The sequence below is a fragment of the Cnephaeus nilssonii genome (genome assembly GCF_951640355.1).
Source record: "Cnephaeus nilssonii genome assembly, chromosome: 10".
Lineage (NCBI taxonomy): Eukaryota > Metazoa > Chordata > Mammalia > Chiroptera > Vespertilionidae > Cnephaeus > Cnephaeus nilssonii.
The window spans coordinates 64,795,627-64,821,623 of NC_137081.1; the positions used below are offsets into that span (position 1 = coordinate 64,795,627).

General features: G+C 36.6%; 2 protein-coding genes across 4 annotated transcripts in view; one reads left to right on the plus strand and one right to left on the minus strand.

Moving 5' to 3' along the window:
* Positions 1–18,583, plus strand: part of ORC4 (origin recognition complex subunit 4) — an 80,010-nt gene extending 61,427 nt beyond the window's left edge. For all 3 annotated transcript variants that reach the window (XM_079783247.1, XM_079783246.1, XM_079783248.1), the window contains 7 exons: positions 378–529; positions 2,606–2,779; positions 8,390–8,476; positions 14,772–14,880; positions 15,571–15,666; positions 15,752–15,819; positions 18,317–18,583. In XM_079783247.1, coding sequence (XP_079639373.1) covers positions 378–529; positions 2,606–2,779; positions 8,390–8,476; positions 14,772–14,880; positions 15,571–15,666; positions 15,752–15,819; positions 18,317–18,505 — 875 coding nt within the window. In that variant the 3' untranslated portion in view covers positions 18,506–18,583. The remainder of the gene's footprint in view (positions 1–377; positions 530–2,605; positions 2,780–8,389; positions 8,477–14,771; positions 14,881–15,570; positions 15,667–15,751; positions 15,820–18,316) is intronic.
* Positions 18,584–18,733: 150 nt separating this feature from the next.
* ACVR2A (activin A receptor type 2A) overlaps positions 18,734–25,997 on the minus strand; it is a 98,532-nt gene continuing 91,268 nt past the window's right edge. The window contains exon 11 of the mRNA XM_079783245.1: positions 18,734–25,393. Within this exon, the coding sequence (XP_079639371.1) occupies positions 25,199–25,393 (195 nt within the window). The 3' untranslated portion in view covers positions 18,734–25,198. The remainder of the gene's footprint in view (positions 25,394–25,997) is intronic.

Consider the following 25,997-nt stretch of genomic DNA (forward strand, 5'->3'; position numbering starts at 1 on the left):
TGAAATAATAGTTTTGAGCATAATGACTCTTTATATTTAATCTCAAAATGATTTGGTCTTTGTAGGTATTAAAAGTTTTTTGTAAATTTTCTGGTGCTAGAAGGGGCTTACATAATTTTAAAAACAATAGTCTCCATTTATTTAAGTTCTTTTCTTAAATTTTCATCAATAAACTACTAGTACCTAGACTGAAATACTTAAGGCTATCTTGTCCTATGAGTAATTTTGTTGAATAAATAAATGTGTGTGCATTGGTAAATGTCCTACCTGAAGTAGGTTTGTGAATTAAGTTTTAAAAAGTGAAATGTAGTAAATAGTTTGGAAATTTAACAAAAGTTAACATAATTGCTGTTAATAAAACTGTTATTTTATCTTAGGTGACCGGACTAATAGTTGTCCAGTGATCTTCATATTAGATGAATTCGATCTCTTTGCTCATCATAGAAACCAAACACTCCTCTATAATCTTTTTGACATTTCTCAGTCTGCACAGACTCCAATAGCAGTTATTGGTCTTACATGTAGATTGGTAAGTCTTTTTTTTTTTAAATTAAAAAATTATAATGTTTACAAAATTAAAGCTTAATTACCAACATAGTCACTTATGTAGGTCATCATATCACACATTTTTCAAATGTGTTTCACCGATGACTGGTGCATTTATCCCATTTTTCAAATCAGATTGAGGAAAATAAGAACACAGTTAATCACTCATACTCATAAATACCTCTGTCTCTCCAATGGAATCACTAAATGAAAAAATGAAGTCAGATTATGCTAATAAATACAATATTTCTACATTAGCAAGTAAAGAGAAAGTTAAATAATCTTACCATCATTTGATTAAATTTGCTAATAGTGTCTATATTTAACATTTATGATTCTTGCCATATTTTTAAAATGCTTGGAATCAACTCAGAATGATACTATTTTAACTTTGTAAGTATACACCGCTGGAAATAAGGTTCATTTACTTGTTCTCTTTTTCAGTACTTCTTTGTCTTTTTTTTAGAAAAGTGAAACTTTTTACAAAGTCCTCTTCCAACAGTCCTCCTAGTGCTGTTTTTTCTGTCCAGTGGCTTTTCCTGCCCTCCTTCCCCAGTGCTCCAGAGCTTATGCCGTATGCCTTCATAATAAGCCTCCCTCGTAGACCATCTGGCTGGTTCTCCACATAACTATACTTCCTTGCTAGAAGCAGCAGTCTGTCATGGGGCTTGAGGCATCTTCTTCTTGTTAAAAAAAAAAATCTTCCTTTGGATGGAAGTGGCAGTGGCAAATGTTATTGACGCAGTGAAGGACCAAATAAAGCAGGAGTGGGGAATTTCCGGCCTGTGGGCCGTATAAGGACCCCGAAATCATTTGGTCTGGTCCTGCCAAGGTATTAGGGGTCAATTAATTAAATGTTTGACCAAATATAGACGGCTAATTTTTAAGTTGATAATTTTGTATGGCCCACAAATGATGTTATAAATATCCAAATGGCCTTTGGCAGGCAGTAAAAAGGTTTCCCACCACTGCTCTATATAATTGATTTCTTAACCTAGCTGTTTTATAAAAGTCATCTTGGTAGGTTAGAAATCCATATTTCTAGGCTTATCACAGCTTTTTCTAAAAAAATAACAAAACTTTAATTATAGAAAGTTGGCAATAAACTTGATTTCTAACTTCTTAAAGAAAAATAGCATAAATATAAGTAGTTTCTAAAATATCACCATAGAAAAGCCACAGGACAATAACATACCATTGTCATGCTGTGTTTCTGCCAGTTTCCTCTTCTGTAGTTTGTTCCTTCGGCCTAGCATGGCTTCAGCTTAAATTTGTGGATGTTTCAGTGAACTGAACATTTCTCCATTACACATGCTGCTACTTAAGTCGTTACATAAAACAAAGATGTTTAGATTTTCATGAATGTAATAAGTCTTAGTACAAATTTTTATCAAATTTTTATATGAATTCTTCATAGATTGTACAGAATTCCTTATTGAAACTTTTAATGTCACTGTGACAAATAACTAGTCAATAATAGTTATATTTTTTTTTAGCAATTATTATAAGTCTTAGAATGTTAAAGATTAGCTGAGATTAGTATTGTAGGTAAAACCTGTGACATCACCAGGCCTACCAATTCTTAAAGGGGATTAAAGTAGCATGCATAACAGAATCTTTTAGAGCAGGGGTGAGGAACGTCTGGCCCTTGGGCCATATAAGGCCTGAAAAATCATTTGGTCTGACCCTGCCAAGGCATTAGGGGTGAGTTAGTTAAATGTTTGACCAAATATAGCAGGCTAATTTTTAAGTTGATAATATTGTATGACCAGAGAATGATGTTATAAATATCCAAATGGCCCTGGGCATAAAAAAAGGTTCCCCATCCCTATTTTACAGGCTTGGTCTATTTCCAAGCCACACTCTCTTCTACTGCCTTTTAACAATAAGGAGATCAAGAGAATAATTTGAGTGTTTAGTGGTTTTCATACATTTTTATCCTTAATTGAATATTATAGGATAGGCATTGCTAATTACAGGTAATAGTTGAAATACTTATATTTCTAACATTGATATTTTTTTAACATGCATCTTACAGGAATTTCTGTTTGTTTTTAAGGATATTCTGGAACTCTTAGAAAAAAGAGTGAAGTCACGATTTTCTCACCGGCAGATGCACTTAATGAATTCATTTGGTTTCCCCCAGTATCTTAAAATATTTAAAGAACAATTATCTCTACCTGCAGAATTTCCAGACAAGCTTTTTGCTGAGAAGTGGAATGAGAATGTTCAGGTAACTTGGAGCAAAAGTAATAATATCAAAATAATTTTTGCATCTTGCTATATATGCCATTTGAAAACAAAACTTAGGAATATTCAAAATTTCTGAATTAGTACAAAGCTTCTAATGTACTATTGCATAAAACTGCATGAATACTAATTACACACTTTTTGTGTGTGCATATTGTCTGTCTTCTTTTAAAAGACTGTTGAAATGTCATAGCTCCTGAATTTTTTCTCTCAAAAGAACTTTAATGAGATTTTTGTTTTATTTATATCTGATTTATATTTTAGGTTATTTTGTTGAAGCGTTTCCATCATAAAAATTATTTTTATTTTACTTTATAACTTTAGCAATATATTAGGTTAGTGATTCATACCTACCTATCCAATGTGGATTTTTCTCCCTCTAATTCTCATAAAGAACTTTAGCTTTTATCTCATCACATCTATTAAAAGGCAATCCAGGGTATGGCAGTGTGGTTATATTATATACATTGATGAAATCCATGTTAGAGTCCGGGGAGCCCTGAAGTTCTTAGCTACAGCGGTACCTTCATATGTTGTTTTCAAGGTTTACTAAACAGTGGACTCCGTCGATTTACTTACACTTCAATTAAACAGCTTCACTTCTACAAACCACTGCTATGTCAGCCCAACATATTGGCATCAGTTTATCTGATGCTGACAAGAAATTTCAGTTGGCAGGGAGAAAGGAAGAGGAAGTTTAATAACATAATTGAAGAACAGTGCTGCTAAATAAATCCCACATAGTAGAATCTTGAAAAAATATGGGTCCTATGAAAGTGGAAAATAATACAAAAAGTCCTTCATTTTGAAAGGATTGTATAAAACTGGTAGGTAGTATTAAATACTAATGAGTGAGGATGATGAGCTGTATGGATAATTAGAGTTACAGAATTTATATTCACTGCCTCTAAAAAATGATTGTTTTATTATTAAAGTAGTATTGATTTTATTCTTTTTAAAAAATATATTTTATTGATTTTTTTACAGAGAGGAAGGGAGAGGGATAGAGAGAGAGAAACATTGATCAGCTGCCTCCTGCACACCCCCTACTGGGTATGTGCCCGCAACCAAGGTATATGCCCTTGACCGGAATCAAACCTGGGACCCTTGAGTCCGCAGGCTGACGCTCTAGCCACTGAGCCAAACCGGTTAGAACTGATTTTATTCTTAAATAACAATACCAAAATAAAAACTTACTTAAATTTTTCTCTTATATGATTCTCGTTTTTTTCACGTTTGTTGAAGTATAATCAACAAATTGAAAACAGTATATGTTTGTGGTGTTCAACCTAATGTTTTGATATACATATACATTGTGAGATTGCACAATGAAGCTATTAAATATATCCATCACCTCATATAGGTATAATTTTTTTTAACTTTTAAATGTGAGAACACTTAAGATCTATCCTCTATGCAAATTTAAGGGTACAATACTATATCGTTAACCACAGTCACATTGCTTGCATAACTGAAACTTGTTTCTTCTTTTAATAATAAAATATGGTCTGCTCATGTAAGCATCAGTAATTTTGACACATTTCATTTTTTAAATTAAAAGTTCATTGGACAAAATTTAATCAGTTCATAAGAATGCATGGTAAAAGTTAGAAGTTTTCATTATGTCCAAACTCACAAGAGTAATTATTTAGTTTATAGCAATTCAGACTTTATATGCAAAAACTAAACTTGTTTTTACATAAAGGGTTTAAGCTTTACATATTTTTAAAAATATGTTTTTATTGATTTGAGAGAGAGAGAAAGGGAGAGGGAGAGATGGAAACATCGATGGGCTGCCCCACAACCCAGGCATGTTCCCTGACCGGGAATCAAACCAGTGACCTCTTGGAGCATGGGACAATGCTCAATCCATTGACCCACACTGGCTGGGCAAACTTCATATTTTTTTGTTTTACCTTTAATACTTTGTTCTGGTTAATAATTCCATATTATTTTTCTTAATATAGCTATATGGAATTGTATGTAAAAATGGCTAACTTTATCCTTAAAATCTAGATATTGTACCTTGGTATAATTAGGTGCGGGTCCTTCCTTCCAACTTCTTCCCCAAATTAGTCTTGCCTGGGACTCAGATATTTGTTAGCTCAGGCACATTTTCTTTGATACTCTATCTAAATGTAAGATTACATTTTTTAGGAGCACTTTATAATTGGTGCTCCCACGTTGTTCCTTCCTTTTCAAAGGTCTGGAATCTCTGGTCTCTGAATCTACTTTTCAGTTAGTCATAGACTTGCAGCTTCTGCAGCTCTTTAACTGACTGTCTCATTACAATATGTTTTCTGAGTGCTTTAGAGATTCATATGTAATCTTTCATAGTAAATGTTTGTGCCGTCCCAGGACTTCTATTTCTATCCTTGCTCACTTTCTTTCCTAAAATGATTGATGCCATCACCCTCTTTCTGTCCTTCCCAGATCGTCTTAGAGTGGGTATATAAAGCAAGTAGATGGTGGGGGTTACTGGTGAAGCAAACTCTGGATGACTCAGAAAATGGGTAACCATATAGTTGTAGAGTGGCTAGCCCTAAGTTTTTTGGTCCCCTTTTTGCTGATCCTATATCACTGAATTTAGCAGCAGATGGTAAGAATGAATGTGACCACTATCCTGTCATCTTTTTACAATCTTACAGACTTTCATAAGGTAAAATTAGTACCACTGGAGTTTGTGTCTCTTAGTTCTAATACTTTTTTCCCCTATCCTAATCATTTGCCACCTTTCGGTATGCCAATAAAATGAACTTCACGTGGAAAATATATCAGGACCATGGCCAGAGGCCCTGTCCTGTGAGTGGGAGTGGGGTGGGGACTGCATTAAGGGAGCTATCCTTTCTCTCAGTGCTGACTGTCCAGGAAATTTTTCTAATTTCAAAGTTAAACCAAAAGCTATGGTATAGGTCACCTATGGAATCTCACCCAAGAACTATCTTTAGGATAGTGTTGAATCTAGACCTCTGAATATCATTTATACCCCAAATGTGTCAAGTAAGCAGAGTAAACACTATCTCAGCATTGCAGTGTAAGAGAAATCCCTTTATAAATGCACATTTAAAAGAACCATAGCTAATTCTCCTCTAAGGAAATTTCCCCGAAGTACTATAGCTAAGTTCAAGGAAGATGTGCCTGTTGTCTTAAACCTTTCCTGTTCAGTTAACAAACAGTGAAAAGTTTTAGCAGGAACTGACTAGGAGGTTAGTACATATGCTGCTGCCTCTAAGTTATCCCTGGAGCAGCACGGGTCCTAAGGTGCAGGTGTAATTCTGTAACATTCTGCTTAGAATCTTACCTGAGGAAGGCACTGGCCTACCACACAGTGCAATCAGCACCATGAGAACCTGCTTCTGTGGCAGCTGTTCATGTGTTCATCAGTGAAAAGGAAAGGTATCAGCTTTCCTGAACAACAGGGGTCTGCTTTATTTCTGGGAACTCCCCCATATTCCTATGAGTGGTGATATCAGTCAGTCAGTCTCTGTCTTATTCCCTATACATTATTTCCTGACCCAACCATAAGAAATTCAGTCATGTTTCAAAATCTGAGATCTAATATCTTCAATAATTATCATAATTAGTTAAATGTAATAAGCATCTAATAAGTGGTTACTGATAATAATAACCTTATCCTCAAGCAGTTTATGTTTGCATTGAAATGAAATAAAAAACTATGATGAGGTTTCATTTTTTAATGGTTCACATATAGATCTCATAAGCTTCTTTTAGGCAGACTAATTATGGAAGCAGGAAGATGATAGCCTTCAGAAAGAAGGGGCATTGGATTCAGACCTCTAAAAACAAAGATATGAGCAGAAAGGCAGAATACAGACTATAGATGACTAACTCTTTGGCACATTATTCTCCTTATTTATGTTTTAATCCTCACCCATTGTTACGTTTTTATTGATTTGAGAGAGAGAGGAAGGGTAAGAGAGAGAGAAAAACATCTATCAGTTGCCTCCTGTACGCCCTAACTAGGGATCAAACCTGCAGCCCAGGTATATGCCCTGACCCAGAATCAAACCCACAACCTTTTGGTGCGTGGGACGATGCTCCAACCAACTGAACTACCTGGAATTCTTGCTGAAAAAAATTTCTTCCATCAATATATTTGTCCCAGAGGATTTACTTTCATTCCCTTAAGTGCTCTGATTGTAATACATCAGCTTTAAGTTCATCTTATATATGTCCAAAGGGTATTTGATGCTGTTTATGATAAAAGATATTTATAGTGACAATAAGCCCTTTCAAATAGAAAGAGAAGAACTAAAACATAGTAAGGAAATGGGGACTATAACTAGGATAATATTTTTACTGAGAACACAAAACTTTATTTCATTAGACTAGAACTTGTTCCTTCTTACAGTGGGAGAAAGAGAGACATGTAGTTTTAGCTCTAGAAAATACAGAAATAATTAGTACTTAGTTTTCTTTCTTTTTTAAAGAGAAATAATCCTTATTCTTTGCAGATTATTAAAAATTAATGTTAGTCTTCTCCAAGCCTTTCTTGGCTCTGCCAATTTTGAATTTATTCTCCTTTCATTTAATCTTTTTCAATGCCAAGTGTACCTTATTTTCATTAATCCTAATTTACTGCAGTCAGTTGGCTCTTTTAGATAATGCTTTTTCAAAGGGCCTCCGAATTTCCAAAGCCATTAGCTTCCTCTCAGAATATGTCTTAACTTAATTAGAAAAAAAAGTGTTTTACATCACTGATCACCACTTGCTTCTTGAAGTTTTCTTCCCTTGGTTTCATTGTTCTTGATTGTATTCTCTTCCAGTCTTAAGTATCTTTCTCAATTTTCTACTTTGCTTCTCTCTTTCCTTCTGCTTCTTAAACATTGATAATCTAAGTTTCACTTCTTGACCGCATCTCCTCGTGGGACATTCTGTATGCCATGGTATCATCTCTGATTTTTTCTTTCCCCCTCAAACCCTTTTCTCCTGTACTTCTCACCAGTTGATTCTCCATCAGACATGTCTTTTATAAATGTCTTAATTTTCTCTTGTTTTCACATCACTTTGTTAATACAGACCTTCTTGGTCTATTGTATGAACAGTTACAGTCACTTCCAATTAGGTTTTCCTGCCTCTGTCTTCATACACAAATTATTTTGCCAGTCACTGAAACTCAGGATTACATGACTGCTTATCTTCTGTCAGTATGCCGCGATCTTCCTGCTTTACTCATGCTGTTTCTTATATATACTGGACCGTTCTTTTTTCTTTTTAACCTATTGATTCATGCAATAAGCATTTTGCATACTTTGTTTGCGTAAGTGTAGTAACTCTTACTCTATGTTGTGTGTTTTTGCTGCATTTTGATCATGCCACTAGTATCACTGTGTAGATTCCCTTTTCAGACTAGAAATTCAAGGATTGTGTTTTACCTTTGTGTCAACTGAAATAATGTAAAAGGATAAGAAGAAAATCAATAAACTAGAAATTTGATTTTTGTGTTCTAAGTCAGACCAATACCTATTTATTAATGAATAGAATTAATGACGTGCACCAACTAGTGATGCACAAGATTATATTTGTTTTAAATTGTAAGATTCCTTAACTCTGCTTTGATTTTTCTCTCCAGTGTCTCTCAGAAGATACAAGTGTGCAAGAAGTCCTACAGAAGCATTTCAATGTCAGCAAAAGCCTGCGGTCCTTACATATGCTGTTGGTTAGTTTTAGCTTTGTTTTTATCGTGTGTTTATTTATTTCACCCGACAATTATAATTCTGTTGGGAATTCATTAAATCTATAAATTTTGGGAGAATTATCATGTTTACTACACGGAGTCCTCCAGTCTCTGTCTGTGGTAATTTTCTCCTTTTATTGAGTTCTTTGCTGTCTTTCATCATTATCTTATAATTTTTTATCCTGTTTGTACATGTTTAAAGTATTTAACTTTTTAGAGCAGTTCTACATGATGTTTTGTTTTTAATTTTTGTTTCAGCATGCTCCTTGTTAGTATATAGAAATGTGATTGATTTTTGTATTTTGATGCATTCTGCAAACTTGCTGAACTCACTCTAGGAGTTTTTTAGATTTCTTGAGACAGTCATGTCATCTGCAAATAGAGAGGTGGGTTTTTTACCCCTTACCAATCTGGTTATATTTTATTTCCTTTTCTTGTCTTGCAACGTCTAGAACCTCTAAGTTAGTGTGGTGAGGATGGACATCCTTGCCTTGTTTCATATCTTAGGGGGAAGCATTCAGCCTTTCACCATTAAGTATGAGGAAGCTGTAGGTTGTTTATATATTTGTTATATATTTGTAATTCCCATCTATTCCTAACTTGTTGATAGTTTATTATAAATGGATACTGGATTTGTCAAATGCTTACTCTATCAATGAATATGATCTATGATTTTTCTTCTTTAGCCTGTGGGATGTTGGGTTGCACTGCTTGACTTCTGAATGTTGAACTAGCTTTGCATACCTGGAATAAATCCCATCTTGTTATGGTCTTAGACAAATCAATAATATCTTAAGCTTAAACATTATCAATAAAGAGGTACTTTATTGTGAAAATGAAAGTTCTTCCTTTATTAAGAGTATTTGACATTAGCCTAATGTTTCTAGAAAATTATCTGTGGCAAATATCTTTCAAGGAAAAACTAATTTTGTTTCATGAATTTCTTCTTGATCACTTCCATTTATATAATAATAGGTATCATTTATTAAGTAGCACTTGAACCAGGAGCTATAGTTACTTTACCAACATTATGTGTATTTTTTTTTTTTTAAATCCTCACCGGAGGATATTTTCCCATTGATTTTTAGAGAGAGTGGAAGAGAGAGGGAAAGACAGAGAGGAATATCAATGTGAGAGAAACACATCGATTGATTGCCTCCTGCACGCGCCCTGACCAAGGCCCAGGCCAGGGAGGAACCTGTAATCGAGGTTCGTGCCCTTGACTGGAATCAAACCTGGGATCTTCAGTCCACAGGCCAAAGCTCTATCCAGCTAGGGCACATTATGTCTGTATTTTACCCTTGGGTATTTTTGTCTTTATTTTTTATTTTTATTTTTTAATTTAATAAATCTTTATTGTTCAGATTATTACAATTGTTTCTCCTACCCCCCCCCCCCCCCGCATATCTCCCCTCCACCCGGTTCCCACCCCCCTGCCCTTATCTTCCTCCCGCTGTCCTCATCCATAGGTGTATGATTTTTGTCCAGTCTCTTCCCATACCCCCCACACAGACACCCCTTTCCCCCTGAGAATTATCAATCCACTCCCATTCTATGCCCCTGATGCTATTATATTCACCAGTTTATTCTGTTCCTCAGATTTTTAATTCACTTGACTTTCAGATTCACTTGTTGATAGATATGTATTTGTTGTTCATAATTTTTATTTTACCTTTTTCTTCTTTTTCCTCTTTTTAAAGAATACCTTTCAGCATTTCATATAATACTGGTTTGGTGGTGATGAACTCCTTTAGCTTTTTCTTATCTGTGAAGCTTTTTATCTGACCTTCAATTCTGAATGATAACTTTGCTGGGTAGAGTAATCTTGGTTGTAGGTTCTTGCTATTCATCACTTTGAATTCTTGCCACTCCCATCTGGCCTGCATAGTTTCTGTTTAGAAATCAGCTGACAATCGTATGGGTGCTCCCTTGTATGTAACTAACTGTTTTTCTCTTGCTGCTTGTAAGATTCTCTCTTTGTCTTTTGCTCTTGGCATTTTAATTATGACGTGTCTTGGTGTGGTCCTCTTTGGATTCCTTTTGTTTGGGGTTCTGTGCGCTTCCTGGACTTGTAAGTCTATTTCTTTCACCAGGTTGGGGAAGTTTTCAGTCATTATTTCTTCAAATAGGTTTTCAGTGTCTTGCTCTATCTCTTCTTCTGGTACCCCCATAATTCTGATGTTGGTACACTTGAAGTTGTCCCAGAGGCTTCTTACACTATCTTCAACTTTCTGAATTCTCTTCTCTTTTTGCTTCTCTGGAGGAGTGTCCTTTATTTTTTAAGAAACTGGAGCTTCTTATGGTTCAACTAGAGGCCTGGTGCAAGAAATTCTTGCATGGGAGGGGTCCCCTCAGCCCAGCCAGTACCCTCTCCAATCCGGGACCCCTCAGGAGATGTCAGACTGCCGGTTTCGGGCCGAAACCAGGTCGGACATCCCTCTCACAATCCGGGACCGCTGCTCCTAACTGCTCACCTGCCAGCCTGCCTGATCGCCCCTAACTGCCCCCCCACCAGCCTGATCACCACTAACCACCTCTGCCTGCCAGCCTGATCACCCCCAACTGCCCCCCCTGCCAGCCTGGTTGCCCCTCACTGTCCCCCTCTGCCGGCCTGGTCAGCCCTCATTGCCCCCCTGCCAGGCTGGTTACCCCAACTGCCCCCCCCTGCTGGCCTGGTCTCCCTCAACTGCCCCCCCTGCTGGCCTGGTCACCCCTCACTGCCCCCCTCTGCCATCCTGGTCACCCCTTACTGCCCCCCCTCTGCCGACCTGGTCGCCCCTCACTAACCTCCCTGCCGGCCTGGTCACCCCATGCAGCCTGCTGGTCAGTCTTTTGGTCGTCCCTCGCTAATCCCCCTGCCGGCCTGGTTGCCCCACGCAGCCTGCTGTTCAGTTGTTACTGTGAGGGCGTTATGACCAATTTGCATATTACCCTCTTATTAGTATAGATATCTTTTTTAAAAAAATAAGTTTTTTATTTCAGAGAGGAAGGGAGAGAGAGAGATAGAAGCATCAATGATGAGAGAATCATTGATCTGCTGCCTCCTGCACACCCCCTACTGGGGATGGAGCCTACAACCTAGGCATGTGCCCTTGACTGAAATCGAACCCGGGACCCTTCGGTTCACAGGCCAACACTCTATCCACTGAGTCAAACCAGCCAGGGCATGGTTAAATATCTTGCCCCAGGTCACACAGGTAGTAGATGGCAAACCCAACTCAAAGCCAAGGGCTTCAAGCTTGTATTCTGCTTTATTCTATGGTTCTGCTGTGTTTATTTACAGATTCTCCTTACCCATTTCTGTTTTTGGTGAGGAAATATAAGGGTTTTTTTTTTTTTTTTTGTATGTACTTTCTCATTAGCAATCCCTCTCTCATCCTGCCATTTTCATTAACAGCTGTCTTTCTTACAAAGTAATTTTGGGATTAAGAATTTTTAGAGTAGTACTTTTAATTATTTGTATACGAAAATTAGATTTTATTAACTCATTTTACATAGAGAATACACACACCACCCATACATGCAACATAACTATTCACATACACACATTTCTCATTAGATAAAATATCTCTGCCTTAAAATTGTCAGCGTGAACAAATGTTTTTTCAGTTTTCTATTACACTTCTTATTCGGGGTAATGGCTTGATTTTTGTTTTGGCTTTTCATGTTTAAGAAAAGTTTGGAATTGGTGGAAATTATAAAGAAGAGGAAATGACTTGACTGAGATTAATTTAGTTTGGATAATTTTTCAACAACAACCACAACAAAATCAGGAGTTATACACAGAAAAATAAAAAAAGAAACACCTTCATTGCATATCCAAATGTAAATTCCAGGTTGATCAACCTAAATGTCTGTACAAAAAATTTAAAAATTTTATAAAAAATGTTAGAGAATATATTTGTAATCTTGAGGTAGGGAAAGACTTCTTAGATAAAATACATAAATTCCAAGCCATAAAAGAACAGATGGATAAAGTTTAACTACATTTAACTTTTAAATGTAGACTGAATGGCCAGGATGGAGATTTAAAAAAAAAAAAAAATGCTGATTGGGCCCTAGCCGGCTTGGCTCAGTGGATAGAGCGTCAGCCTGTGGTCTGAAGGGTCCCAGGTTCGATTCTGACCAAGGGCACATGCCTGGGTTGCGGGCTTGATCCCCGCACATGCCTGGGGGGCGTGCAGGAGGCAGCCAATCAATGATTCTCTCTCATCATTGATGTTTCTATCTCTCTCTCCTCCCTTTCTCTCTGAAATCAATAATTTTTTTTTTTTTTAAAATGCTGATTGGGAGAGGGTGTATGCAACGCATCTAATCATCAATACTATCCTATCTAATAAAAGAGTAATATGCAAATTGACCATCACTCCAACACACAAGATGGCTGCCCCCATGTGGACACAAGATGGCTGCCACAAGATGGCCAGCAGGGGAGGGCAGTTGTGGGCAATCAGGCCTGCAGGGGAGGGCAGTTGGGGGCCACCAGGCTGGCAGGTGAAGGCAGTTAGGGGTGACCAGGTTGGCAGTGGAGTGGTTAGGGGGTGATCAGGCCGGCAGGCAGAAGCGGTTAGGGGCAATCAGGCAGGCAGGCAGGTGAGCAGTTGGGAGCCAGCAGTCCTGGATTGTGAGAGGGATCCCAGATTGGAGAGGGTACACGCTGGGCTGAGGGACACACACACCTGTGCACGAATTTCGTGCACCAGGCCTCTAGTCCATAATAAATAGCTTTTACAATAATCAGTAAAGGAATGAGCTAAGAATACAAGCAAACCATTTAGCAATGTAGAATCCCACATGCCCTATAATGTACAAAGATGTGTCACCTCTCCAGTATCCAGGGAAACGGTACAATTTAAACTTTACATAATTAAACACTAGAGTTAAACCTTTTTTTCCTGCCAACAGGTAGGTGTCAAAAGTTTATATCTGATGGTGTGGGGTCTGTGACTGTAGAAATGTGTTGTTGCTGATGGTGTGAATATGTACAAGGACTTGGAGAACAATTTGGCGAATTAGCTATCTAGAGTAACTCAGAAGCACAAGAAGGCGTGGATCGGTTGTTTATTGCAGCCTTACTCATAATTGCAAAAAAAATGAAAGATGTTCATCAATAAGAGAAAAATAATTAAATTGCAGAGCAATACAATACAACAAGGAAAAAATGAATAAACTAGACTTGACAACTTGATCTGGATAAATTCTCATGATAAATGTTCAATGGAGAGAGAGTTGCAACAGTGCAATGTGATATTTATATAAAATTTGAAAATTACTCTGTATAGTCTAGGAAAACATGCATAGGTAGTAGAAGTACATAGGTAGTAGGAGACGTGCATTTTTTTTATGCCTGGCCAGTGTCACTCAATGGTTAAGCATCAACCTATGAACTGGGAGGTCATGGTTAAATTCCTGATCAAGGCACATGCCGGTGTTGTGGGCTTGATCCCCAGTGGGAGTGTGCAGGAGGCAGCCAATCAATGATTCTCTGTCTGGCCCTCTCTGAAATCAATAAAAATAATATATTTTTTAAAAGATGTGCATTTTTGTTTTTGTATACAAAGCAGAATAGAGTCCAACCAAGGAAAGAGACAGGGGCTTCAACTGTAGAAGATCATATTTCATAAGCTGAGGAAGTGGTTGTGGTTATTCACTATATTATTCTCTTGCCTTTTTGTATGTCAAAAATATTTAATTGTAAAATGTAAAAGGACAGGTAAGAGAAAGGGAATGAAGCAGGGGAATGAAGTTCAAATAAAGTGGCCTCTGCTTTCAAGGAGAGCTATTTCTGAGTGTAATTTGGTTTTTATCTTTTTCCTTTTTGAGCAATTGAACATAAGGTAGCTAACTTGTGTCTATTACTTAACCCTGACCTGGACTGGCAGATTTGGTGGTTAGAGAGTTATGCACAAGTCACACATCTGCCTTTTAGTTTGATTTGGTCTGGGGCTTAAGTAGTATTTTACTTATTTTTGGTCTTTCTGTTTGCCCTACTCCTTTTTAAGTGTTCTTCCTTTGAGGAGTTGTAAATAAGATATGCAAGTGGGAAGAAGTAGAGAAGAGCAGCAAAACTTTTTTATGTTTTACATTTATAGTTAAATGGCATATGAATTTAAATACTAAATTTTAGTATAGCTAAATATGAGAGAATACTTTTCCCAAGCATTAATATTTACTCTCTCATAAGAGTAGACTCTCCAAATTAAAAAGTGTTGTTCAGTAATACCGCCACATTTCCCAAGCAAAGATGTAATTGTTTTTCTGATCCCCATTTTCCTAGATGCTTGCTTTAAGTCGTGTAACCACATCACACCCATTTATCACTGCAGCAGATTTGATGGAGGCAAACCAGCTGTGTAGCATGGACTCTAAAGCAAATATTGTACATGGTGAGAAACCTACTTGATTAATAATTTTTATAGGTTTAAGTTTGTATAATGGAGTGCTTTTCATAATTAACCTTGGGTATAGTGCTTTATACTCAGACTACTTTTATATCCACACTGCCTTTAACTCAGCCCTTTAGAAGGTGTTGTCGCTCCCATGTAAAGTCCCAGAAAACTGACACTGCCTCCCTTGCCACCTCAGAGGTCCAGCTAAGACTGGATTGCAGGTATTCTTACTGCAGCAAGTGCTAATGAAGAGCAGGAGCTTTTAGCCATTTTGGGGGTTTACTGTCACTTTTGAGAATCTAATGAGCCATGTCTTTAGGAAAAAGAATTTAGATATAATTTCCAGGGATTTAAGGATTCTTTGAATAATCAAGAGCCCTATGTGACTTAAAGTTACATATGATTGCATAGTTTGTTTACTGTGGCCCATATGGTAAGTGCTTAATTCTTCTAACATCTCTGTAAGTTAGAAAGATCCTTGTTTTGTTGATATGAAAACTAAGCTCAAGGAAGTTGCGTAACTTGCTTAAGATAATAAAGATGGTAGTAACTGAAACACATTTGGACCTGGGGGGTTTTGACCTCTCTCCACCCTTTCACTTTATCATTTTGTTTGAGGGACAGTTATTTCAGTCTTATGTGTCAGTAAGAAACTATAACTCATAGTTTGTTTCCCTTTTACTATAGGTCTTTCAGTCTTGGAAATCTGTCTTATAATAGCAATGAAACATTTAAATGACATCTATGAAGAGGAGCCCTTTAATTTTCAAATGGTCTATAATGGTGAGATGAGACTTGGATAGTTTCTTTCTGACTCTACCCCAGTGCTTATTTGAAGATACTGACTTTGTCATTGCTTTCTGTCCAGAGTTTCAGAAGTTTGTTCAAAGGAAAGCCCATTCTGTCTATAATTTTGAGAAACCTGTTGTCATGAAGGTAAGATTCACTGTTATTTTTCTGCAGGCTGGTATATTTTTATATCCAGTTTGATTATCTAGTTGACCCTTGAACAATATGGGTTGTTTAAATAGTGTCCACTTATACATGGATTTTTTCCCCAGTAAATATTGTAAATGTATTTTCTCTTTATTATGATTTTCTTAATAAAATTTTCTTTGTTCTAGCTTCCTTTATTGTAAGAATATAGTATATAATCCATATGACATACAAAATATGTGTCAATCAACTGTTTGTTATTGGTAAGGCTTCCAGTCCACAGTAGGCTAGTAGTGAAGTTTTGGGGATTTTTGACTGGGTGTGGAGGGTTGTTGGCACCCTTACCCCCAGCATTGTTCAAGGCCTAACTATATATCATAGTTGCTCATAGTTAGCAGCCAGGTGTTTTAGTTTGTGGGAGTATATTGCCCTCTACTGTCTGTTCCTAGCATTTACATCCTGAAAAGAAACTTAATTATAGTCTGAAATACATTGATACAGTCCTATCCCTTTATAAGTCAAGGTTTGGCTCTATAACTTCAGCAGTAAAATGCTACAAAAATGCTTACATGAGCCATTAAGAAACCAATAGGCGAAATCTCACTGGCTGATGAAAGCATACAGAGAAGGTTTTATTAGGGGTTGGGTGACAAAAGGATTTCAAAACTTGAGAAACTTTATTCTTGTGTAATATGTATTATCCACTAAAAATATAATGTGAGCCACATAATGTAATTATCAATTTTCTAGTAGCAACAAAAAAGAAAATAAGGTGAAGTTTTTTTTAATAATAAATTTTATTTAACCTAATATACCAAAGTAGTCCCTAAATATTCATTGAAATACTTGCTCTTTAGATTCCATAAAATTTTTAGCTAAAGAAGTAGATGTAGCCCAGGCGCTGTTGCTCAGTGGTTGACCGTCGACCTATGAACCAGTAGGTCACAGTTCGATTCCCTGTCAGGGCACGTGCCCAGGTTGCAGACTCCATCCCCAGTAGGAAGCCTGCAGGAGGCAACCGATCAATGATTCTCTCATCATTAATATTTCTCTCTTTCTGAAATCAATAAAAATATATTTTACAAAAAAATATTTACATTCTGAAATTGTTCTAAACATAGTTATTTTTTTTAATTGACTCAAGCATCGGTTTTTAAATTCAACTTAATGAAAATTAAATAAAATTAAAAATCGAGTCCCACATTTCAAATGCTCAATAGCCCTATGTGGCTAATGGTTACCGTATTGGACAGCACAGCTCTAAAGGACTTTATAAGAAAAAACTTTTGTGTTTTAAAGCAATGGACCTATACAATCCTTAGCATCCCCTGTAAACCCATGTAGTCAGAATTTTATTTCTTGTAGCAACCAAAAAGTGTTGGGGCATTGCCATTTCTTCACAACAGGAAGCGTATCTAGCACAGTGCAGGTGGGTTTTCTCCCCCTTCCTAACACCCATGTCTGTCTGATAGTCATGGCTTTTGGGAGTTGTGTGAGTGGAAAAAGGTACCTGAGCATTTACATTCTTAGGAGTTTCTACATTTAAAAAACAAATATTTTTGCTGCCTATAAATACTTTAAGTCTCCTTAACCTTATTCAGCCCCAGCCTTTTTTATTTTCTCATTTTCAGAAGTGGCATCTGAGCTATTTCTCTTTCATCAGGAGAATTTTTATGATATATAGAGAATATGTTCTAATTATATTTTTCACAATAAAGCTGTAGGAATAGAAAGCTCAGGAATCGATTGCAATGTCAGTATTTACGTTTAGTATGTCATGATTTAATGGTTTGTTGTTTTTCATAACCTAATAAAATACCTAGAACAATCATCAGGGTTAAAAAAGACATAATATGTGAGGTAAGAGGAAACGGACAGAAGAGAGCCCTATAAGGTGGGGAAGATGGAAGGGAACTCTTGACAGGTGGTGGCAGTCTCCACCAGACTCTTAAAGGAACAGGAGCTGGCTCCTCCATTCCCGTTCTACTCTGCTGAGTCACAAGGTCAGCTGACACACTCGCTGTGCTCTTAGGGCTCTTTCCTCTCAGCTGTATTAAACTTACACAGCAAAGTTTTACAAAGGTTCAAACAAAATATAAGTGCAAATTTGAGTAATAAGTCAAAAAGTACTGGACTTAGTGGATCTTAGATTTTTTTATAGAGAGCTGTAAACCCTTCATTAACTTCATCACTAGTAGGAAATATGATATAGAGTAAGATCAGGAACAAAAAATGAGATTAGGAAAAATCATGGTGTGCAGACTGCATTAAAATGTGTCCTGTTTACGTTCAACAATGTAGTGACAGATAACTATATATTGACACTGCTTCACCTGATACACAAGTTTTTGTGAAATTAATGGAGAGTTGTTTTTGAACCTTATTGATTTCTATTAAGTTTTGTTTCCTGGCATTCTATTCCACAACTGATCAAAATCCTTAACTGTTCTCTGGATTGTTCCTCTAATGAACCTAAACTATTTTTTTCATCTTTCAGGCCTTTGAACACTTACAACAATTAGAATTAATAAGGCCCGTGGAAAGAACTTCAGTAAATGCACAGAGAGAGTACCAGCTGATGAAACTACTTTTGGATAATACTCAAATTATGAATGCTTTGCAGAAATATCCCAACTGTCCTACAGATGTTAGGCAGTGGGCAACATCCTCACTAAGCTGGTTATAAGTATAACCCAGGGCTTCAGTAATGTAGTTTCTGGCAGACTTCTAAAGAACTAAAGCTATTGTCCTTTAATAAGATGTGTTAATACATTTTTTATATTTATAGACATGTATTTTTGTATTCATGGGGAACTGTTAACACAGGTAGTATCCTTGGCTATGTCATGACTTTAAATCATGAGCAATTACGTGATTTATAATTCCAGTAATTTAGACTACATTGAATTAGAAGTTCAAAAAAAAAAAAAAAAGGGACTATTTCTTAGGTATTGAACCATATACTTATTAACAGTTATGAAGTATTTTTGTGTTACATTTGAAATGTTCATTTCAGTCTAGCAGCCATGTTTTTATAAACATTAAAGAAAGCATTAAAGAAACAACAGCAAGCATTGAGATGTAATGAATAATTTTTAAAAAATTTTTTCTGTACCATGGAAATGTTGGATTATATTCCAGACCCAGGTCTAGTTCAGGAGCCTGGCCAGTTTGGCTAGAACCGTGGTCGGCAAACTGCGGCTCGCGAGCCAAATGCGGCTCTTTGGACCCTTGAGTGTGGGTGGCTCTTCCACAAAATACCACAGCCTGGGCGAGTCTATTTTGAAGAAGTGGTGTTAGAAGTTTAAGTTTAAAAAATTTGGCTCTCAAAAGAAATTTCAATCGTTGTACTGTTGATATTTGGCTCTGTTGACTAATGAGTTTGCCGACCACTGGGCTAGAAAGAAGATGCTTCACATGGAAGAAAAAGGCCAAAAGTTTGGACATTTTCCTCCAGACTTTTCCAGCTGTGGTACTTTATACTATCTACAGAAGAATCCCTTGAAGAGTTAAGGGTGTTCTTAAATGCAGATCCCTTGGGCCTATTCTAGTCCAAAATGATCAGAATTTATCTGTTTTTAAACAGGTACTTTATGAAATTCCTGAAAAACCTCTTTCACAAAAACTGGGAAACGTTTGGCAGTGTTAACTAAATCTATCTAAAAGTAAATCGCAAGAGGAATGTGGAACTGTCAGTCGAAGGATCACCTTAGAAATTCAGGAATCCATAAACTAATACAGCCATATATTTAAAGTAGAATATAATAAGCATTCGTTAAGTGTTAGTGACTTCATTTATTCAGGATTATTTGATTGCCTATTTTCATGGAAGGTTTACAAAAGGCACTGTCCCTAATCTTGTACAGTTTGCAATACTTGTAACTGTCAAAGACTATAGGATGTTTCAATGCCGTTACCTGCAGATGGAAAATCTAGCATAGCGGTGGCAGTGTCCAGAATCAGAGAACGATGACAAGAGCCCGGTTCAAATCGGGTTTATTGACATCACAGTCCCTGCTATTAAGGCTTGCAGTCCAGCAAAGGTTTCTTCCCATGTATTTTTTTAAAGAATGCTCCAGGAAATGATTTATCTGGTTTTTAAGAAGTCTTGGACATAGAATAGAAATATCTGTGCATAATAAAAGTAGCTCTTCAATAGTTACAACCTATTGTTCTGCACACTTAACCAGTCATGCCCTGCCCATGACCAAGTCTTAAGATCACTGCCACTTGCTTTTCAGCAGTCTCACTAAATCTAAGGCTTACATACTAGTTCTATGCAATACTCTACAGATTTTTAGGGGATGTTTTGCCAACATGATAGAATCACTATTACTAGAAGCAAAGATTTTATTTTAGACTTGAGCTAAAATTGACCCTTTAAAAATTTTTCTAAACTATTTTAAGGCACTGACTGTAAAAATACTTGAGGTTTATAAATTTTTATTAGGCTAAATACCACTAAAAGACTGAGATCCCTCCCTCCTCTGCCTCCCTGGTGCATATGAGCTGCATTAGATCAACCAGCATGCAAGTATATAGATTAAAAAACTAAGTAGCAAGGTGGGTTTTCATACTCAGTGAAACAGAAAGCAAACCATCCCCTCCTTAGGTCAACAGATTGAAAAACAGGTGTGGAAGAATTCAGTGCAGTTTTTACCCACAACCTTCCCCCGCCTCCCAGGTGTCCTAACAAAAACAGGTTCTTATAAAACAAATCTTCTTCTATATAATAAAAGCCTAAGCGACCCGTTATGGCGGAAGGACCAGAACCGGTCGCTATGACGCACACTGACCACCAGGGGGCAGACACTCAACACAGGAGCTGGGTTCATGGCTGGCGAGCGCAGCGGCAGTAGCGGGAGCCTCTCCTGCCTCCGCAGCAGTGCTAAGGAGCAGCAAGCTGAGCAATAAGGAGCAGTGAACAGGCGGGCAGTAAGGAGCAAGGGCAGTCAGACATCCCCTGAAACCGGACTGGGAGAGGGTACAGGCCCGGCTGAGGGACTCCCCCTCCCCCCCACACACACAAATTTCACGCACCGGACCTCTAGTTTTAATTAAAGAGACAAACTTTCCAGTTCATGTACACATGCACATGAATGGCTCTGAGGAATGAAAACCTGTTTTGCAAACTTACTGTCATAATGCTATATATGTTGAGTATATACTGTATTAGCTTCCTAATAAAGATAAATCAGTGTTTTGCAGAACACATTGTGGAAAACAATTCCAATATTCCTGTAGATTCCTCCATTGTTTCCATTTTCAAGTGGTTTAGAAGACAGTGCAGGTTCTTTCAAACCACCATAACCTAAGTGCTGTCCCTTCCTTTGCCTTTACCCTAAAAACTTGAGAATCAGTGTGAACTGTGACATTCCGTGTGGCATTGTGGGGCTTTTCCACTCCCCCTTTCTTCAAAAGCCACATTATAAACAAAACTTTTGCAACATTAAATATGTAAATGAAAGCTGGCTTCCTATTACTGATTATATGAAAATACCAGAATTCTTCCATCCACTTGGTAAACAGGTTACAAATTGGGAGTATATACCTTTGAGGGCTATTTCCTAAGTCACATTTTTTTATTTCCATATGAAGAAGACAACTAATGCCAACTAGCCTCTGGCTTCCTAAAACTGTCAGGACCAACATAAATAAATACTTTAGTGGGAATACAATCTGCTGAGACAACAAAGGAAGGAAATTCCGTAACTGACAGGCCTCCCTCTCACCATTATCCCCATTCTTGCAAATCTCAAGGTGGAAACCTCACTATAAATTACAAAGCTACTATTCCCCTCTTTAAGAAGAACATACATAGCTAAAGAAAAACTGCATATGCAAATCATACTATATTCACTTTTTTTTTTATTTAACTTGGGGATGGAATGGGAATAGCATACATTTTATTTGTACAATATTTAACAATCACTTATCCAAGGTGGGGTTTAATGGGGCTATTTCTTTTTTTTAGCTTTTTGTTAAATACTTGCAGAAAAAACAGCAAGTACAGTTTGACAGTAGTACAACAACCTGTGCCCAAAACACTGACAAGAAATACAGAGTAAAGCTAAATAATTGCTTTCCAATATTTTGAGAGGTAACAAATAGGATATGGGTTTAGACTGCATAAAAAATGTACTGCTGGTTGAATATCTGAGGTAAATGATGTTCAATCAAAATGCTACTTGTATCATTTTGCCCATAAATCAGTAAATAATTTTATGCACATTATACCAAATGTTCCTAAAAAGTAATTTTTTTTAGAAAGGTAAAAAAGAGAAACTGGAAAATATTTATGGTGAAGCAGTTTTTTTAAAACAGTAATCAGTTTATCCACCAAACTATCATCTGGCCAGGGTTTTTTCCCATAGCATCTGCATTTTACTTAAATGCAGTTGTTATGTAGGGGTAAGGAAAGGGGGAAGAAGAGATTTTTTTTAATTTGATGATATATGATTCTATTTTAAATTCCAAGTTAGTTGGGGTTGTTTCCTGATTGTATTTTCAAAACCATCACCATGAAAGATAGTTCATGGGACCAACAATTGTGAGGCACAGTCTGTTCTAGAATTCACAAGGTACCTGTAATAAACACTCAAACAAGAATCACACATCACATGCTGAAAACTTCCTAGCATCTAAAATACATACAAGAGCTGTGCAGGGCATTGACTTTGAATAAAGCCAAATACCAATTAATCCATCATCAGTCCTATGGCAGTTGATCATAAAGCGTTCTTTAGATGAAGATCTGGGCAAGGTAAAGAGTATAAGAGTTAGAGCAGCAGTCTGATGGGTATCAGAAAGGCAAAATACAAGACGAATCATAAGGAGCACCATACACATGAGGAAAAAAAGTATTGGGGTCCATTTACCCCAAAACAAAGTCATCATTTTTTCATTCTTTGATCTTTTTTTAGTATCACCAGCTCAAACATTTTGTTGACTTGCCCACTCTGCCCCGACTGTAAACCATATATGAAAATGCCCTGCAAAAGAAAGTTCTAAACAAGAATGGGTATCAGGACAAGGTAGTCACCAGAACATTCTTACATAACTGCTTATAAAAAGTTTTTCTAATAATAACGTTCTCAAAAGGATACAAGCTTTAAAATTGGTTAGTTAAGTACAATACCCAGATTTCTAAAAAAATTTTCTAACTTACAAGAGAAAAATTTATCTTGTGAATAACTGGTCTTAAAAAATTTATCCCTAAGTAACCACATAAGACAAATATTCATAATATTCCTCTTGTTTTAGATTTTTAACTTTTAAAATCAGGATTAAATGTTTAGAACAGATGTAAATTAGTCTTCAGGAGATTAACAATTTTCATGTGTGAACATTCTGATTATTTTCCTTTCTTGATTAGTTTCAAAGTGGAAGCAAAACCATATCAAGAAATTGATAGGCAAAGTACTTTTTTAACTAAAGAGGTGAACTCAACATTGAAATGGGAATTCTTAAAAATGACATGACAACTTGGGCACATGATGTGACCGAGAGAATGTTCTAGATGGTGTGCGGCACACAGGCAACAATGCTATTACTCTTTTTTCCCTCCCTGCTTAGTTTGTTGACCTATTTATTATTTTTAAATAATATAACTTATTATTCCCAGAGATTAAGTGCATATTCTATGTAAAATGTAGTGTACTGTGTGGTTAAAGAGCCATTTAAAGATAACACATTCACAGTGAGCGCCTGACAGTGACATGTAAAAAATTATTTTATAAAGTTAATGTATGGATTTTAAAATGACCTGACAAAAAGTATATAGCATACATAATACTGGTGGTCAGTAATCTAGAAATTCAGGAAATGAATGTTTTACTGTGGCCTGAATAATTTGAGAAAGAATCCAATGATATTCTAATGGTATACTGTTTTGAAAAGCACTTTGACGCCTACCATCAGTTCCATTTTCTTATCAAGGATAAGGAATGAACTATCTTAAATTAATATCAGAGTCAGTTGTGAGAGCAATTTGCAAGAGTGTCTCGGCTATATGTGACCTATTTTCAATATTGGTTACCTCTAAATGTCATTGCATATTTTAAGTTATAGGTTTAACTTGTTATCCCTGATTTGTTTTAAAACGGTAACATCTGAAATCTGTGCTTAAAATTTACAGTCTCTATCCTAGGATAATTCTTTACATATCACAGACATCAAATATTACTCTGACAAAATGGCACCAAGCAGAAATATGGTGATAAACTTACAAGTCTCAAAGCAAAGAGTGAGGAATTCTGGGTAATGACACTTCCTGAGGTGATCCTAAAACAGTGATAAAGAATGTCCCACACACTGTTTGGTGAAAAGAAATACACTACAATTTTACATATATAAATAGGAAAAAAAATCTATTTTAAAAGAATAAAAATGAAGAGCTATCCAGTGTCACAGCTCACTTAAAAAATTTTAAATCATGCTTTAAATTTTCAAATATTCCCCAAACACAGCACACCTAAAAAAATACTTAGGTAAAAATGCAATATTTTGGGAACTGGATATAAGATGAAGCTTTAAAACATGGGAAGAAGGGGGAATACCACCATTTTTCATTTCAAAGAACAGCACTTTTTTCCTTAAATTACAAGCTAGCACAAAAAAAGCTAAAACACTGCTTTATGAATGGCCACTTACTGTTGGCACTAAGCATAGCTTACCTTTTTTTCTTAAATAACACAGTGAATTTGTAATACCTTGTTACAAAACATGGATCAATTTATTATGCAAATTTTGTTAGTGTTTTCAATTATATAATTTAGCAACCGTGGAACTGAGGTATACCTTGTTGAGGGAGGTTAAAGTAATGCTTGGAAGCCTCTTTACTGTACCCCACTTTGATGACTGTTTATGTACACAGAACAGCAGCACACTAAACATTCACAAGCTGTGTCATATTGGCATTACAATAGTCATTTATAGAAACACAACAGCAAATGCAATAAAAACAAGTTACCCTTTTTAAAATCTGAAATGAAAAGTTTCTGATTTAAAAAAAAATAGCAGTAGTTCATTTAAGGAATTAGTGTCTTCTGACAGACATTAGAAATCTGAAGTCAGTTTCAAACACTTGATTAGCCAGGTCCAAAGAGCCTTGATTTGGAGAGGGCCACATTCTTCATGTACACTTTCTCAAAAGTTTATAGAGTTTGCAATGTTTCTCTTCATCTCGTCCTTTCACGTCTCTGCTACAGGCAGTGTCGTAAGTCTCCCAGAGCCACAGTTTTAAACGAGGGTCTTCTTTTCGACTTGTCCAGGAGACCTCCTGCTCATTTCACACAGAAAATACACTGTAAGCAGTTTCGTTAGCTTAGCAGCTCCAGTTCACAGTCCCGTTTCTCAATGTGTACACATGGTGCAACCATCATAGACTAGATTCTTTGGGAGGAAAGTCAACATTTGTCACCATTGTGACCACTGTTACAATGTCCTCTGTGGTAATGATATTTGTTAGTCTCTGCATCTGAGTAATTCTTTCCCCTACACATCCAGCTGATAACCTGGCTTCTGCATCATGATCCCAACATTCTTCTATCGTTTCACAGAGCATTGCCATTCCCTAGAAAGGAAAAACATATTCAAACACCATGGCAATTTTTGTTTTCTATTGGGAAATAGAGTAAAACATCCATAAACAAATTGCTATTTTTGTGGATCAAAGAAAGTGTCAAGATTAACCAAGTTTGCTCTTATTTGTCAGTGTTCATTTTTTAGTATCTAATGTATACAGGAATGTTAAGAATAAGAGAAGCAGCCCTGGCTGGCTTGGCTTGGTGGATAGAGCATCGGCCTGCGCACTAAAGGGTCCCAGGTTCGATTCCAGTCAAGGGCATGTGCCCGGGTTGCTGGCTCGATTCCCAGTGGGGGTCGTGCAGGAGGCAGCCAATCAATGATTCCCTCTCATCATTGTTGATGTTTCTATCTCCCTCCCTTCCTTTCTGAAATCAATAAAAATATATTTTTAAAAAAAGAATAAGAGAAGCACTGAGAGAAAATTTTTTTTAGCACTGGAGATTATCAGAGTAGATGATTTTTTCAATTCCAAAAATTGCTATCCATTGTTCATAAACCGAGTCATTTCAGTGCTAACCCTTGAAATGGATTCAAGACCAAAGCTATAGGACAGTAGTTCTCAACCTTTCTAATACCGCGACCCTTTAATA